General features: G+C 45.2%; 1 protein-coding gene across 1 annotated transcript in view; it reads right to left on the minus strand.

Annotated features, from left to right (window-relative positions):
- Nucleotides 1-14,148, minus strand: part of SHB (SH2 domain containing adaptor protein B) — a 144,836-nt gene that overhangs the window by 29,511 nt on the left and 101,177 nt on the right. The window contains exon 5 of the mRNA XM_077817821.1: nt 8,938-9,057. Within this exon, the coding sequence (XP_077673947.1) occupies nt 8,938-9,057 (120 nt within the window). The remainder of the gene's footprint in view (nt 1-8,937; nt 9,058-14,148) is intronic.

Here is a 14,148-nt window from a genome sequence, read left to right on the forward strand (position 1 = left end):
CCAGAAATAAACATTTATCACCTGATTCCCAGTCGTGTAGTTGGAAATACAAGACTGTCATTGTCCTCTTAACAAAAGTGTCCATTTTTCCACAATCTCACAGAACCCTGTCAAACACTCTCCCTAGTTGGGCACAGCTGCCTTCTCAAGTCGTTTTCCAACAATTTACTCTTATTCCTGACCACCACCTAGCCACTGGCTCTCACTGCACGTGAGTAAGACAAGCGATGCAGACGGGCAGAGGGAAGCACTTGGAAGAGTTCGCAGCCACGGTGCAGTCTCCTGTCACACCCACTATTGGTCAATTCAGGCCCCTGGCTCAGGAGAGCTGCTCATGGATTCGTCACTGACCCTGCGCTCTCACATAGCAGCATCTGTGAGCAACGCTTTCTATCATCTCTGCTTGGCCAGGAGAGATTGTCCCATCCTGGCACACAACGACCTGGCCTGTTATTCTTGGCTGGATTACAGCAATGGGCACGAAGCTTTCAGAGGAAACTCCACCTAGTACAGAATGCGGCACTGCATCTCCTCAGCAGCATAGACTACCACGAGCACATCCTCCCCTACACACTGACCTCCCAATCTAGCTCCAAGCCTCAGTCCTTATCTAAAAGGCGCGCCAGGGCCTGGGCCCAGGGCACGTCAAACAGCTTAAGGCTCTGGGATGAAGACCATGGTCAACAACTCTGGTCTCATGGCACAACGGCACTCTCGCTAATAGGGGCAAAGCTCATCTGTGCAGGATATGGGACTTTCTCAGGGCTGGTCTGAGACTCTGGAACGAATCCCCCAGAAGGAACGACCATCACAAATCTCCCCATGTTTCCACTCCAAGGGGTGGACACATTTCTTTGATCTGCCTTCTTTAATATAAATACAGAGCTAAATACGTATTAAAAACCACACTCCAAAAGCAAGACACTCAACTGCACCTACTTCTCTTCTGTGGGAGAGGAGGAGAGAATTAATACCACGTGGCAGATGTTACTTATATTGCTTAATGCACTACTGGAAGGAGCTCAGATATTACAGCAATGAGCACAGAAAAAGAACCTAGAGAGAATAGACTTGAAGAATAAAACAACTCATGCTTCCTCAGATCCCTAGGTCTGTCCAAAACAAAACAGAAGAACATTTTTCTGCCTTGCTCCAGCCGTAGTTATATACAGACCAACATCCATCGTTAGCCTCTATGCGCAAACCTTTCGATACAAAACCAACTACACACTGCAGTTGTTCAAGTTCACATGCTATCTAAAGGGGTGTCAGAAAACTGAAAGCATCTATTTAATATAGCGCAAAAGAAGTGAGACCTGGAAATGGCTCTCTGATCCCACGTTTATTAACAAGGACAAGGTTTATTCTGTAAAACAAATAAAGGGCTACCGGGTTTTTACCAAGAAACTCTTGTTTCTTGCGCTCAAGAGGCCAGTAGCTACAAACCAAGAGTTATAGCTGACTGTCCATAACTGAATGGAACATGCCTACTGTACCCCTTGGAAAATTGTCTGGTCACCGCATAAATCAATGAGGAAGCCATTGCTGGACTACCTTTGAATTCCTGTTGTTGCTCCTTTCTCCCTGAAGCCATACAGCAAATTAGTGAACAGTAGTTTGGGTAGGGATGGGTGGGAAAGGTATCCGAAGATGTCCTTCTAGCATTCCATTGCAATTAAATTGTGAGGTATCAGTAATGAAAAGCACACCTAAGACTGACCAGTCTGAAAACCGTTGTGCCTTGAAAGAGATTTTTTTTTTTTTAAATCTTATTTGAAAGGAGTCAGGCCATATTCTTTGTCAAAGTGGAGTATTTCTTGGGGCCAGTATTTTAAGCCAATAACACCAAAGGCAAAACTAGCTCCTTGAGATTAAAGAGATATGTGACTAATTGGCAATGAAACTATGATGGAGATGTTTGTTTACTGTCAGTTTCACAGTTTGTTACCAATTTAGTACAAAATGAAGCTCAGGACTGACAGATGCACACCAAGTCTGCTTTCTTTGATCCTTCCAGGCCAGTAAAATCACTCCCCCTGTAATTCCTGTTCTTTCGCAGTGAGAATCAGACTCTTACTAGCTATTCTGTGAACTAACAGACAAGAACTTCACTCCACCTCTGAAAGCAGATGGGTGGCCAAGTGTGAATCTGTAACGGTCTACTCTCTGAAGGCAAAAAAAAACCCCAAAAAACCCCAACAACACGGGCTCCAGACAGCTCAAAGGAGGTCTTTGTAAAATAACGTTTAAATTCACCAACCAATACTTTGCAAGCAGAGCTATGACGTGTCTCAGGAGACCTTCCCAAGGACATCCTGATAAGAATTACATGTGCAACATGTGCCAAAGCAGTGGGCAGGGATGGGTCTCAATTTAGCTGGAAGGCAGAATACAGTCTTAAAACAGAGACTCTGAGCGCAGGTACACTCTAATTACTCTGACAGTAAGCTGCTCCCTGATCAGAGTCTCTCTCTTTCCCAGCTAACTATGACCTACTGCAGAGTTGGGCAAACTACGGCCCGCAGGCCACATCCGGCCCACAGGACCGTCCTACCCGGCCCTTGAGCTCCGTGCCAGGGAGGTTAGACCCTGGATCCTCCCCTGAAGTCCCCCCTCCCTCGCAGCCTCACCTCGCTGCTCCTCCCGGGCAGCGCGGCAGGCTCCGGCTGGGCGGCAGGGCTGTGAGCTCCTGCTGTTCTGAGCAGCATGGTAAGGGGGCGGGGAGCGAGGGGTTGGATAAGGAGCAGGGAGTCCCGGGAGGCAGTCGGGGACAGGAAGCAGGGGGCAGTTGGATGGGGCGGATGGATAGGCATGGGAGTCCTGCGGGGGCCTGTCAGGGAGCGGGGGTGTGGGGCGGGCAGTCAGGGGACAGGAAGCAGGGGAGGTTGGATATCGGGTGGAGTCCGGGGGTGGGGTGGAAGGGCACAAGGAGCGGGGAGGGGGGGGAAGGGGCGGTTGGATGGATTGGGGTTCTGAGGGGGCAGAGGCCAGGCTGTTTGGGGAGGCACAGCCTTCAGTACCCACCCCTCCATACAGTTTCAAACCCCGATGTGGCCCTCGGGCCAAAAAGTTTGCCCACCCCTGACCTACCAGGTCAACAAACACGGAGCAAGGGCTACACTCGGATGCAACTGATGTACAGAAGAGCTTTTTATTATTAATTATTAATAATAATAATAACAACAACTATTTTGGAGGGAACATCTCACTAATGACAGCAATAAACTAGGCATGTCTTTCGGAAACTAATAATGTACACTGAAGTTGTTTTTCATAAATGGAATATCATCACTAATTACCATGTTTGTTTATACTAGGCTACCAAATGCACTAAAACAAACACGGTAGTAGCTGACAGTTCCTAATTTACATCTTTATAATTGCAACATTAAAATAATGTACGAAGTGGAGAGGCTCAGCACTGAATCTTATTTGTATATTGTACACATTTAACATTTATTTTACAGTAGCATTCAAGAGCCTCGAACACTATATTCTGTTTTATCTTATTTTACAACCCCCCACCCCACACACCTCCAAGAATGCCTGTGTCTGTCTAGCAGGGGGAAACTGAGCATCCTTCTGAATCCAGGGCTGGTTTCTGCAACGGTTGTCCTTACGCTGTAACTGTTGATTGCTCTCCTGTGGGTCAGCGGGGTGTTGAAGTTGTGCAGTGAAGCACTCTGAAACTTTCGGTTTGTATGTGTGGGGTGGGGTGGAGGGGAATGAGCAGCAGGCTGAACTTTATGAAGAAAGGTCTGGCTCAGCTGGGGTCAGGGAATGTCCATACGGAGGGTCACTGTGACCACCATCCAGGAGCCAGATGGCTGCACTTCATTTACTTGTCTTAGAAAAGGAAGGGGAGAGAAAACTCTGATATGATCTTGGTCTTTTATGGTCTCTGACTGAGAAAACAGCTTGTTGATGGTGCTAAGGGCGGTCCCTTCCAGACCAGCTGTCAATTAGTTCTGAACTCACCGCAGGCCCCAATCTACAAATATTTCTACATGTGACTAACTTTACTCACAGGAGTAACCCTCCTTGGGACCATAACTGCGAATTACAGTACTTGCATGTGTAAGGATATGCAGGATTGGGGCCCACACCGTTCAAGGGAGAAGGTGGCTGGCACTGGGTTTTAGCAGCCTAGCTCTTTCACCCTTCTTTGAACACCCCGGTATAAAATGTTAGAACCTATAAAAGAGATAACAAGGGAGGAAAATCAATGGGGTCTAGTATTTCATCTTCTTTACATCAGTCTCAGGATCCAGATAATTGCACTAAGAGCCACACAGGTGGGCCCCTGCACTCATGCAGTGCCCCACTGAAGTCAAAGGGGCTCTAGGTGAGTGCATGGGTGGGGTCATGTGGTTCGCAATACTGGATCAGGGTCTAAGAGTAACAGCAGAAGTCTACTGGCGGGCATTGGAAAAGGAAGGCAAGGCAGTTACGCTAGATGCATGCTACACATCAAACCCATGTGAAAAACAACAACCTACGCCAGGAACACAGAGCAACAAAGTCGTCAGGACTCTCACTCCCCAGGGATTCTAAACTACTCAGATATTTATTGGAAAGTAGGAACTGGAAGGCACACAGGACAGCCACACCAAGATTACACAACCAGAACTACAATAGATGAGCGTGCAATTGCAGTGAAGCCTGGTAGGAGTAAAACTGAAAGAAAGCTGCCAAATGAAGCTAAAAATGACCAAACTAAAAGCACAGAATTAGTGTGAGGTTTTAAAACCTGCATCAGGGACAGCAACAAATACTAAAGGGAAATACAGAGCTACTACCAAATACAGAGGAAGTTCAATAATACAGATGGAAAAGGGCAAAATACTCAGAACACATGCACTTTGTTTCATTCTCCAACAAAAAGAATGAAGGAAGTAGGCGGCACCACAAGATAAACGGTAATGAGGATCTGGGAAGGAGCAGCAGTGAAGTCAATGAGGCAGGTCGGAGATTACTCACTGAACTTGAAACGAGTGGGCTGCCGAGGTGTAAGCGATCATGATGACCTGGTTACATTTGTTTCGGGCACGCAGAATTAAACCAAACAGCCATATATGTTTGGCCCCTGAAAAGGGCCAATTTCCAAAAGCTAAAAATAATTATGGGAAAAAACTCAATGGGAGGAAATAATTCAACAGAGACAGGTAACTAATGCCTGGGAACGGTCCAGAAGAACATCTTACTTCAGGCCCAAAGAGAGACAGTTCCTCAGCAGCCAAAGGGCTATTAGGGAGGTAGGGATAGCTCAGTGGTTTGAGCATTAGCCTGCTAAACCCAGGGTTGTGAGTTCAATCCTTGAGGGGGCCATTTAGGGATCTGGGGCAAAAATTGGGGATCGATCCTGCTTTGAGCAGGGGGTTGGACTAGATGACCTCCTGAGGTCCCTTCCAACCCTGATATTCTATGAGTCTATGATTTTGTTAAACAGCCCTCTTCATTAGGAGGGGATATGAAAGCAGCAATGCAATGCAATGAAAGAACACATTAATACATGGAAAACCAGGGAGGCAGCTGGCAGCGAATAGGAATCCGATGTTAAAGAAATGCAGGCGATTTATTTCAGAAGCTAAAAGGTATCAAACTTTTCCATGGCTAACAGGGCTAAGGACAAAAAGAAGGAATGTTTCTAAATACAGTATGTCAGGAACAAAAGGAACCCATTCAAACGTATAGGTCCCCTCCTCGATGGAGATGTGAAAAGTGACAACAATGAGGATAAGGCAGAAGCAGCGTTCAATAAGGATTTCTGTTCTGTATTTGGGAAGAAGCTGGATGATGCAGTCTCACCATATAACGATGATGAAATACTTTCCAGTCCAACAGTAGCCAAGGAGGATGTTAAAACCTTGTTTGCTAATGACAAACATTTTTAAAACCAGTTTTTTGCACCCAAGAATTTTAAAGGAGCATTCCAGAGCACTGATGTTAATCTTGGAGAACTGGAGATATTCCAAAGGCCTGGAAGAACGTTGGTGCTTTGCCAATATTTAGAAAGGGCAATTGGTATGAACCAGGTAACCTCTGGTATGCTTACGTTGCATTTAGACACCCGCGGCTGGCCCCTGGCAGCTGACTGGGGCTCACAGGGCTGTTTAATTGCAGTGTAGACATTTGGGCTTGGGGCAGCACAAGCTCTGGGACCCTCCTACCTTGCAGGATCATAGAGCCAGCGCTCCAGCCCGAGCCTGAATGTCTATACTGCAATTAAACAGCCCCTTAGCCTGAGCCCTGCCAGCCACGGGTTTTCAATTGCTGTGTAGACATAACCTAAAGGCCTGTTTGCCCAGGATCCAATATCAGGCTAAGTCATGGAATGGCAGCTACAGGATCACCATGGAAGAGTTGAAAGGATGATAATACAATTAACCACCACCAATGTGGGTTCCTGGAAAAAACAGTTCTGTGAAAGAATGTTATTATTCTCTGACATGAGTACAAGTGTGGCTGACAACAGGACCCGTGCTGAGGGAATATCCTGGGACAGCTGACTTAGCACCACGCAACATTCTCCTTGAAAAGGGAGAACTATCTAAAAATCAGCGCAACTCAGATTAAAGGGATTTACAAGGGTTAACGGATCAGCCTCAAACCGCAGTTGTTAATGGGGAACTATGTCTAGAGGGGGCCAATTCTCAGCCTAACGCTATTGTGAAGGACTAGGGAGGTGGTATTACCTTGCTAAAGTGTATATTGCGCTAGTGAGACCATTGCTGTATTCCCATGTTGGGAAGGGTTTGGAGAATAGCTACAAAAATGACCCATGGTCTGGAAAACTTACTTTATCATGACAGATTAAAGGAACTCGAGCTATTTAGTTTATCAAAGAGTAGGTTACGGGGTGATTTAAAACACAGACTAAATACCCACACAGGGAGTTACTCATAGCAGACAGCTCACTAATGTAGCAAACGAAGGCATAACAAGATCCAACGACTGGAAGTTCAGTCAGCAAAATTCAAACTGGAAATAAAAATGCAAAATTTAACAGCGAGGGTAATTAATCTGTGCAACAGTTTCCCAGTGGACATGGTGGATTCTCCATCATCTGGAGGCTACCACGGGATTAGTTGTCTTTCTAAAAGCTATGCTCTAGTTTGACCACAAATCGTTGGGCTGAAATTCTCTGTCCTGTGTCATACAGAAAAACAGACTAGATGATCCTGGTGTTCCCTTCTAGCCTTAAAATCTATTAAATGTATAATTTAAACATACTTAAATCAGCAGAGCCAGGTGTCATTCATTCCAAGGTTCTCAGAGAACCAGAGGAATCGTTATAGCTGACAACCCACAGAAGACAAGTGAGGATCAGAGAAGGACATCATCTACACAGAAACTGCATTCCAGCTATTCTGGGTGGGTCTCTGCACACGACAGCACGAAGCCACAGTGGAAGCCTGTGTGTGACAGGAGTGTTGACACACATACAAAGAGGAATTTGGATTTTAATATTCTTGTACAGCATATTTTTAACCTGTAGGGCAGACCCTCAGCCTGTGCACATTGGCACACATCTGCTGAAGGCAACGGAAGTATAAACCCAAATCTAAGAACATGAAGTCAATGGACTTTGCTGAGTATTTGGCCTGTAGCTTTAAGGGTAGGAGGTTTGAAACGGGCTAACTGCTAGAGTTATGTATAAGTGTGGAGTCCTTGTGACACTTTAGGTGCCCCTCCCCCCCAATGGAGTAGGAATGGGCCTACTGCACCATCCCAGAACTTGCCCTAGGAAGCATCACAAATCGGGGTATGCCTACACTACAGTTAAACCCCTGAGGCTGACACGGGCTTGTGGAGCTCGGGCTAAGGGACTGTTTGAGGCTAGAGACTGGGTCGGGCTAAAGCCTGGGCTCTGGGACTTTGCAAGGTGGGAGAATCCCAAAGCCCAGGCTGCAGCCAGAACCTGAACACCTAGAGCACAGTCAAACAGCCCCTCGCCCGAGCGCCGTGAGCCTGAGTCAGTTGGCACAGGCCAACCGCGGGGGTCCCACTGCAGTGCTGACGTATCCTCCGACAGAGGCATAGCCGTTTACAACCTGCCCATATCACAGACCTGTTTCCCACCGCACCCGTCCCAGGGAGGGTGTAAATAAGCCTCCTTACGCCTGCGTGCCCAGACCCAAGGGCTGAGTAGCCCATGCAGGGGCTTCTTCCTGCCGTACGCAGGCAAAGAGGGTTTGGTTGTGACTTTGGTTAACACAGCATTTCCTTAGCTGCTGGAACAGTGACATGAACACTCAAACCAGTTGAGCCTATGATGAGTGGATACGCACAACGTGAGCATGCTCTGAAGGAGCCAAGCCAGGAAGGGAAGAATTGTTAAGTGGAAGCATGGAAGAGACCAGCACAAAAGATAATTACTTAATCTGGGAGTTCCATGGGCCTTAAGTGTGACCCTTTAGCTGTTAGGAATCTCCTCCCATCTCTCACTCAGCACTGCAATCTACACACCAGCTTCCCCCAACTGTACATTTCACAAGAACATAAGACTGGCCCTACTAGGTCAGGCCAAAGGTCCATCTAGCCCAGTATCCTGTCTGCCAACTGTGGCCAGTGTCCTTCCATCCAGAAAGACAGTCTTTGTGAAAACGGAAAACAAGCAAGAAATGGGTGTCTATTAAAAAGCTGAAACAAAACAGAAAGACCATGAATGTTTTAATCAGAAGCTGGAAAAGATCAAGTGTATTTTGTTAAGAGCACGCCAAGCAAAGACTAAAAATCCCTTAACACCCCAGAAGCGCAATGCCAAATCTAGGAACTGTCACCAGACACAACACAAGCTGACAGTCAGCATTCTACAGTGCCTTTGGGTACATTATCCAGCCTCACTAGCGCCACAAAAGTGACTGAATTCTGTCGTACCAAAGGAAGCCCTGTTTATAAGTTTGTGCCCACCACGTTTTACGGAACTGTACTTACTTTAAGGAAAGAGAATAGTCATGCTTGCTTGTTTGACTATTCCTTACAAGGTAGCTACATTCTTTACACAATCGTAACAGGTTTTCTGCATCTGTCCGACTGATTGCGCCATGATACCATCTAGGAAAAAGGAAAAGCAATGAAGACATAAGTAAACAAATATTCAACTAACAGAACATTTAGCCACATAAGTGCTTTAATTTGAATCAGTGGTTAACAGCTTGAGGATCACTCCAATAAAATACATTGGTTATGTTCTAGAAGGCTGTCATTACAATTTGAGAGAGACAGGGGGAGTGAAGTCATATCTTTTATTGGACCAGCTTCTGTCGGTGAAAAGGACAGAGTTCCCTGTCAGCCTGAAAGCCGGTCTCTCACCAACAGAAGTTGGTCCAATAAAAGGTGTTACCTTACCCACCCTGTCTCTCCATTATTCTGGGATCAAGCTGGCCAAAACAACACTGCAAGTTACAATTTAAGATGATGATTCCTGGGAGCGTCCGAGAAGGCTGAAACGTAAATCAGGATGTATATACCAACAGAGTCTATATGAACCTTTTCATGCAATGTTTGGTAACAATCTGAGGACATTGTAAGAAAATGATGGCACAATCTGAGGACATGGTAAGAAAATGATGGCCACAATCCTAGGATAGGAGAGAAGTGAAAATCTCTGGTCTCCAACCCACACAAGCTTCCTGCCGCCCACAGAAGGGAGCATATCGGTAGTTTAAATAATTGAAATTATCCAATTGTATAAATCTAACTGGGGGGTAAAAACTGAACAAAAACGGAACATCAGGATTGCTATATAATAGAAATGCTATATATGAAATATGAGAAAACATGAAAGAGAAATGAGAAATAGGTGTGCCCGTTTCCTTAACAGACGCGCTAAACCAAAGGTACTCTTTCTAAATGCACCTGTGAACAATGCGGAATGTTTTTATTCAACCCCCTGGATAAGTCTATTGGGCTAGTTCGTTTAAGGAGAGATTGAATAGTCAGGCATTCTGAAAGTTCGTTAATTACATCATGAAGGCGGGGGAGGGAGAAATTAACCCTTCCTCATCTGCAAGCATGTCTGCAAACTAAAGGTTGTGGGGGCATGGTTTCCCTAGGATTTGCCATAGAGGATCAGGTTGCACTAGTCCCATAATGCACAAGCTAAGGCGTTAGAGGAAAGCAGACCTCCCCGCTTGCACCAGACACATGATATGCCTGGTCAGTGGTTCAATGATGTGCATGCGCGGGGAGAATCTCTTCCTTACTTCTGCAGTGCGCAGCTGACACCCTGATGCAGAAAATTTGATCCCTCCCTCCCTCCCTCCCCCCACCTTATCAAGCATAACTACAAAATATTACTGGCCTTGAACACCATGAATTGCTGCGTGCTGTGTGAAAAAGCATTTCCTCTTATTTGTTTTAAATTTACTACCCCAATAACTTCCTCGGAGAAGGGAGCGGCACTCACTACCACTGAACAAAGTCATTGCCGGAGAGATTCCCTGGAGGGCAATCCGTTATGCTCCTCAACATCTGTGTGGTAACGTTAGCCCTATGAAAAATCCTGCTAGCGAAATCTGGTGTAAGGCACTAAACTGAGCTTGGTGCTAGTATTAAATAGTCATCACGTCACCCTCTCTTGTTACACCCAGAGTCTCCACCAGAAATGAAATATCTCAACCGATGGAGGGATTAGGACAGAGAGCAGAGTAAAGACCCTGAATAGCCTATACTAACCATGAAATGAAGTCACAAGAAGTATTGAGAAAGGAGGATGAAAATGAGCAGAAAAGGCTTTTCCCCATCAGATATTTACATGTAGGGGATATTTCTCAGTAAGAATTTTAGAGGTTATCCTGATAGGGTTCTGAGAACTGAAATTGAAAGAAGTGTTATCAAATGGATGAGGTGATCTGAGCCCAGAAGAAAACACAAACATTATCAGATTTCACAAAGCGACAGAACAATGGAATTGGGAAGGGTGCTCTGAAAAAATATCATTGCTATTCATCAAAAAAAATTAATAATCCTCAAACAAAACAAAACAAAACAAAACAAAACATCTAAGCCAACAACAGGACAATGCCCATTAAGATGAGATTGAAATCTACACACTTCAGCTATAGCCATAGGGCTTAATGCATACCTCCCGGCCCAGGGCAGCTGCATTAGACGTGTGTGAATGTGCAAGCCAGAGTGTGCACGCAAGCGAGCAAGGTTTGTGCAACGGCTTCATGTGTGGGTTGCAACAGAGAATTTGGGCTTTATAATGTGATGGGAGAAAACAGCAGCCTGATCCGACATGGGGCAACTGCTGATGGCGATTATGTTTCTGTATCAGAGATAAATATTGCTAATGGGGCTTTGGGGAGTCAGTGTATTACTTTGCATAGCATAGCCATATAAACTAGACACCCAATACCGCAGAGATTTCCAAAGCCAACTACAGGTTAGGCTTTAGCATGGCAGTGTGTCCTTAGGCAGCATTAGAATCTCAATGGATAGGTTTATTTTGTTTGCACTGGGGTTGTCTATTCTTCAAATGTCTAAAACACCCCGTCCCCCAACCCCCTCACACATGTCAAGACTCAGCTGCTAATGACATGACCAAGAAGCAGTGAAATAGCCCCAGCAAGTATGCTTGCATCAACACCTAAAACAGAAGAAGCTCTAGAGTTCCAAGTCTCATAAGGATGCGAATAAGAGACCCAGCAAAAAAGTATGGCAAAAACACTAAAACTTGTCCGCATCATTCAAATGTGATCATGTATTTCTACCCGAGTAGGGCCTGTTCCGGCTCCCAGTGAAGTCAATAGAGAGACTCCCGTTGATTGCAAAGTGTAGTAGATCAGGCCTTTAATGCTGTGCCTTTTCACTTTGCACAATTGAATCTTCATGTCATTGAATGGCATGGTTCCGGATTAACGTAGCTAAACGGCTATTAGCTAAACAGGATCAAGGAACTCTAGATCTGGAATAACAGCATCCAGCCATGGAGTTAATCGGGAACACCACCATATGTAAACATGCCCATAGAGTGAGGGCCAAATTCAGTCCTGGTGTAAGCAGCTATAACACCACTGAAGCCCAGGTAGTTGCATCACTTACTCATCCTGCCATGCCCACGTATTGCAGCTCACCTGCTATGCAGCATTACATTCCTCACAGTTCTGAGCTGGGCACTGGAGGACTAGAGTAGCCGCAATGGACCTTATTTACGGGGTGGGGAGGGAGGAAGGAAGGAAGATCTCATCTCCAGTGAGAGGCAGGAAGTACAGAAGAGACATCATCATCTTCACTGTCTCGTTTTTTGCCTCGTATATGGGAGAAGCGGAGCAGTTCCACTCAATTTCTTCAGGTCTCTGACTTGCCAGGTACATGTGCTTAGAGGTTTGTTTTTCCCTTAACCCCAGGCATCTAAAAGTAATTTCCTGATTCTTAGCTGGATCGGACATTTGTGTCTTGCCAACATACCCTGCACTAATCCACTCACTTTATAATCTGCGTGTGCGTGCACACACACCCCCGTCTCTCTCCACTTCTCAGCAAAGATTTAGTAGCAGATGCTGCAGAAAGGTGTCATATTTACTAAGACTCAATTTAAACCAATCATTTACGCTTGCATTTCAAGATGTACTGCAGCATATTTTGTAAAAACAAAAAACAAAAAAAAACAAACTACCTGCTCACCTATTTTGTGATACGTTACTGTAGCTTTTAAAAAATGATTTGTTCATTTCAGGCTTGATCCTGGAGATGCAGTTATGGGAACTGAGGTTTCTCAGCATCTCACAGCTTCAGTCCTTTACATTTGCCAATTCACAAAATCCAGAAAGTTGCAAAGGGTCTCCCAGTTATTGGTGCAAATTAGCAAGGTGCTAATATATATATATTCCCAAAGTCAGAAGCTGCTCCTTTGCAGGGATTCAATCTTGGATTTCACGTCAAGCTGATGAACCAGGAGTCTGGTGTAAATATCTGGCCATCACCCAATGAACTGAAGACAGAAGTACAGCCAGATCTCTGGTTTTTACTTTCTATTTTAACACAGTTGTTGCATTTCAGATTATCCACTAAATCTTGACCTCAAATCATGTCCTGTTTTACTCGCCCACCAAATGTTCCAAGTTACACTACCATCCCCACCCTACTAAACTTCGTGTTCTTTAAAGAGTCCAAACTACTTAACTGATTCTTATCTAACTTTGTCATATGAAATTGATGGTAGTTTCTTGGCTAAAACCATTTAGATCCCAGAGGGAATTTTTATAGCCAAAGTTATAGTCCTGTAAAAGCCAGGGGTTTATAGCAGAGGTGTTGACTGACCATTGACGGTTGCAGTTTCCTAGATTAGAGATTTCTGCATTTTCAATGTGTAGCCACTTGAAAGCTTTGGGTGATGCCAAAGGGGTAACACAACTGTGCGGATGGGTTGGAGAACCTGAGATGCAAATCCCACTTGCAGAACGTGCTGCCACATGGCTGAGCAGTATCTGGAGCAATACGTATGGTACCAGATCACTCTACCACTCATAACCACACATGCAGCTCTGCTCAGTCATCCGCTGGGTGACATGGAAGCACAGGGAACACAAGAGGCACCCCTGTAGTGGGAAGAGAGAGAGAGAGAGATTCTGGAGACTCTTCCCAGAGTGCCTTAGGAGCAGGTGTGGAGTTAATAAACCCATAGCTGATTATCACCATTGCTCTGATGACCTCTCCTTATCCTGGTATTGTAACAGGTCCAGCCAGGTTAACCCAGAGACTGCTCTCACCGATAGGTGGAAGGGGACGAATATCGGAAACAGTATGACTACTTTCTATATAAACAAGATCTTCTATTAGAGAGACTTTAAAGCAGGGCTTTTATTATTGTATTTCAAGCCTATCAGTATGATTGATACGGATAAAAATTTAAACACAAAAATGAGCCACTCACAATTCACACAGGTCATGAAGATTACAGCTCCAGAGCATCATTCAGACAGACTTCTATTGTTTCCCCCCTGGCACCTATCAGCATAATATATACACATTGTATAACAATTAGAGATAACCTGAAGTGAACCCTCAGTGGTGGTGACATTCTTGTTCCTTGTGTGCATGCTTAGGGGTTTGTAACAGCATGAAACACCGGGAAGTACAGGGGACAACAGGACCGGAATGCTAACAGGCCTCATTCCCTCCAGCCACCTGCCACTCACT

Source organism: Eretmochelys imbricata, chromosome 5, assembly GCF_965152235.1.
Source record: "Eretmochelys imbricata isolate rEreImb1 chromosome 5, rEreImb1.hap1, whole genome shotgun sequence".
In the NCBI taxonomy this organism is placed as follows: Eukaryota; Metazoa; Chordata; order Testudines; family Cheloniidae; genus Eretmochelys; species Eretmochelys imbricata.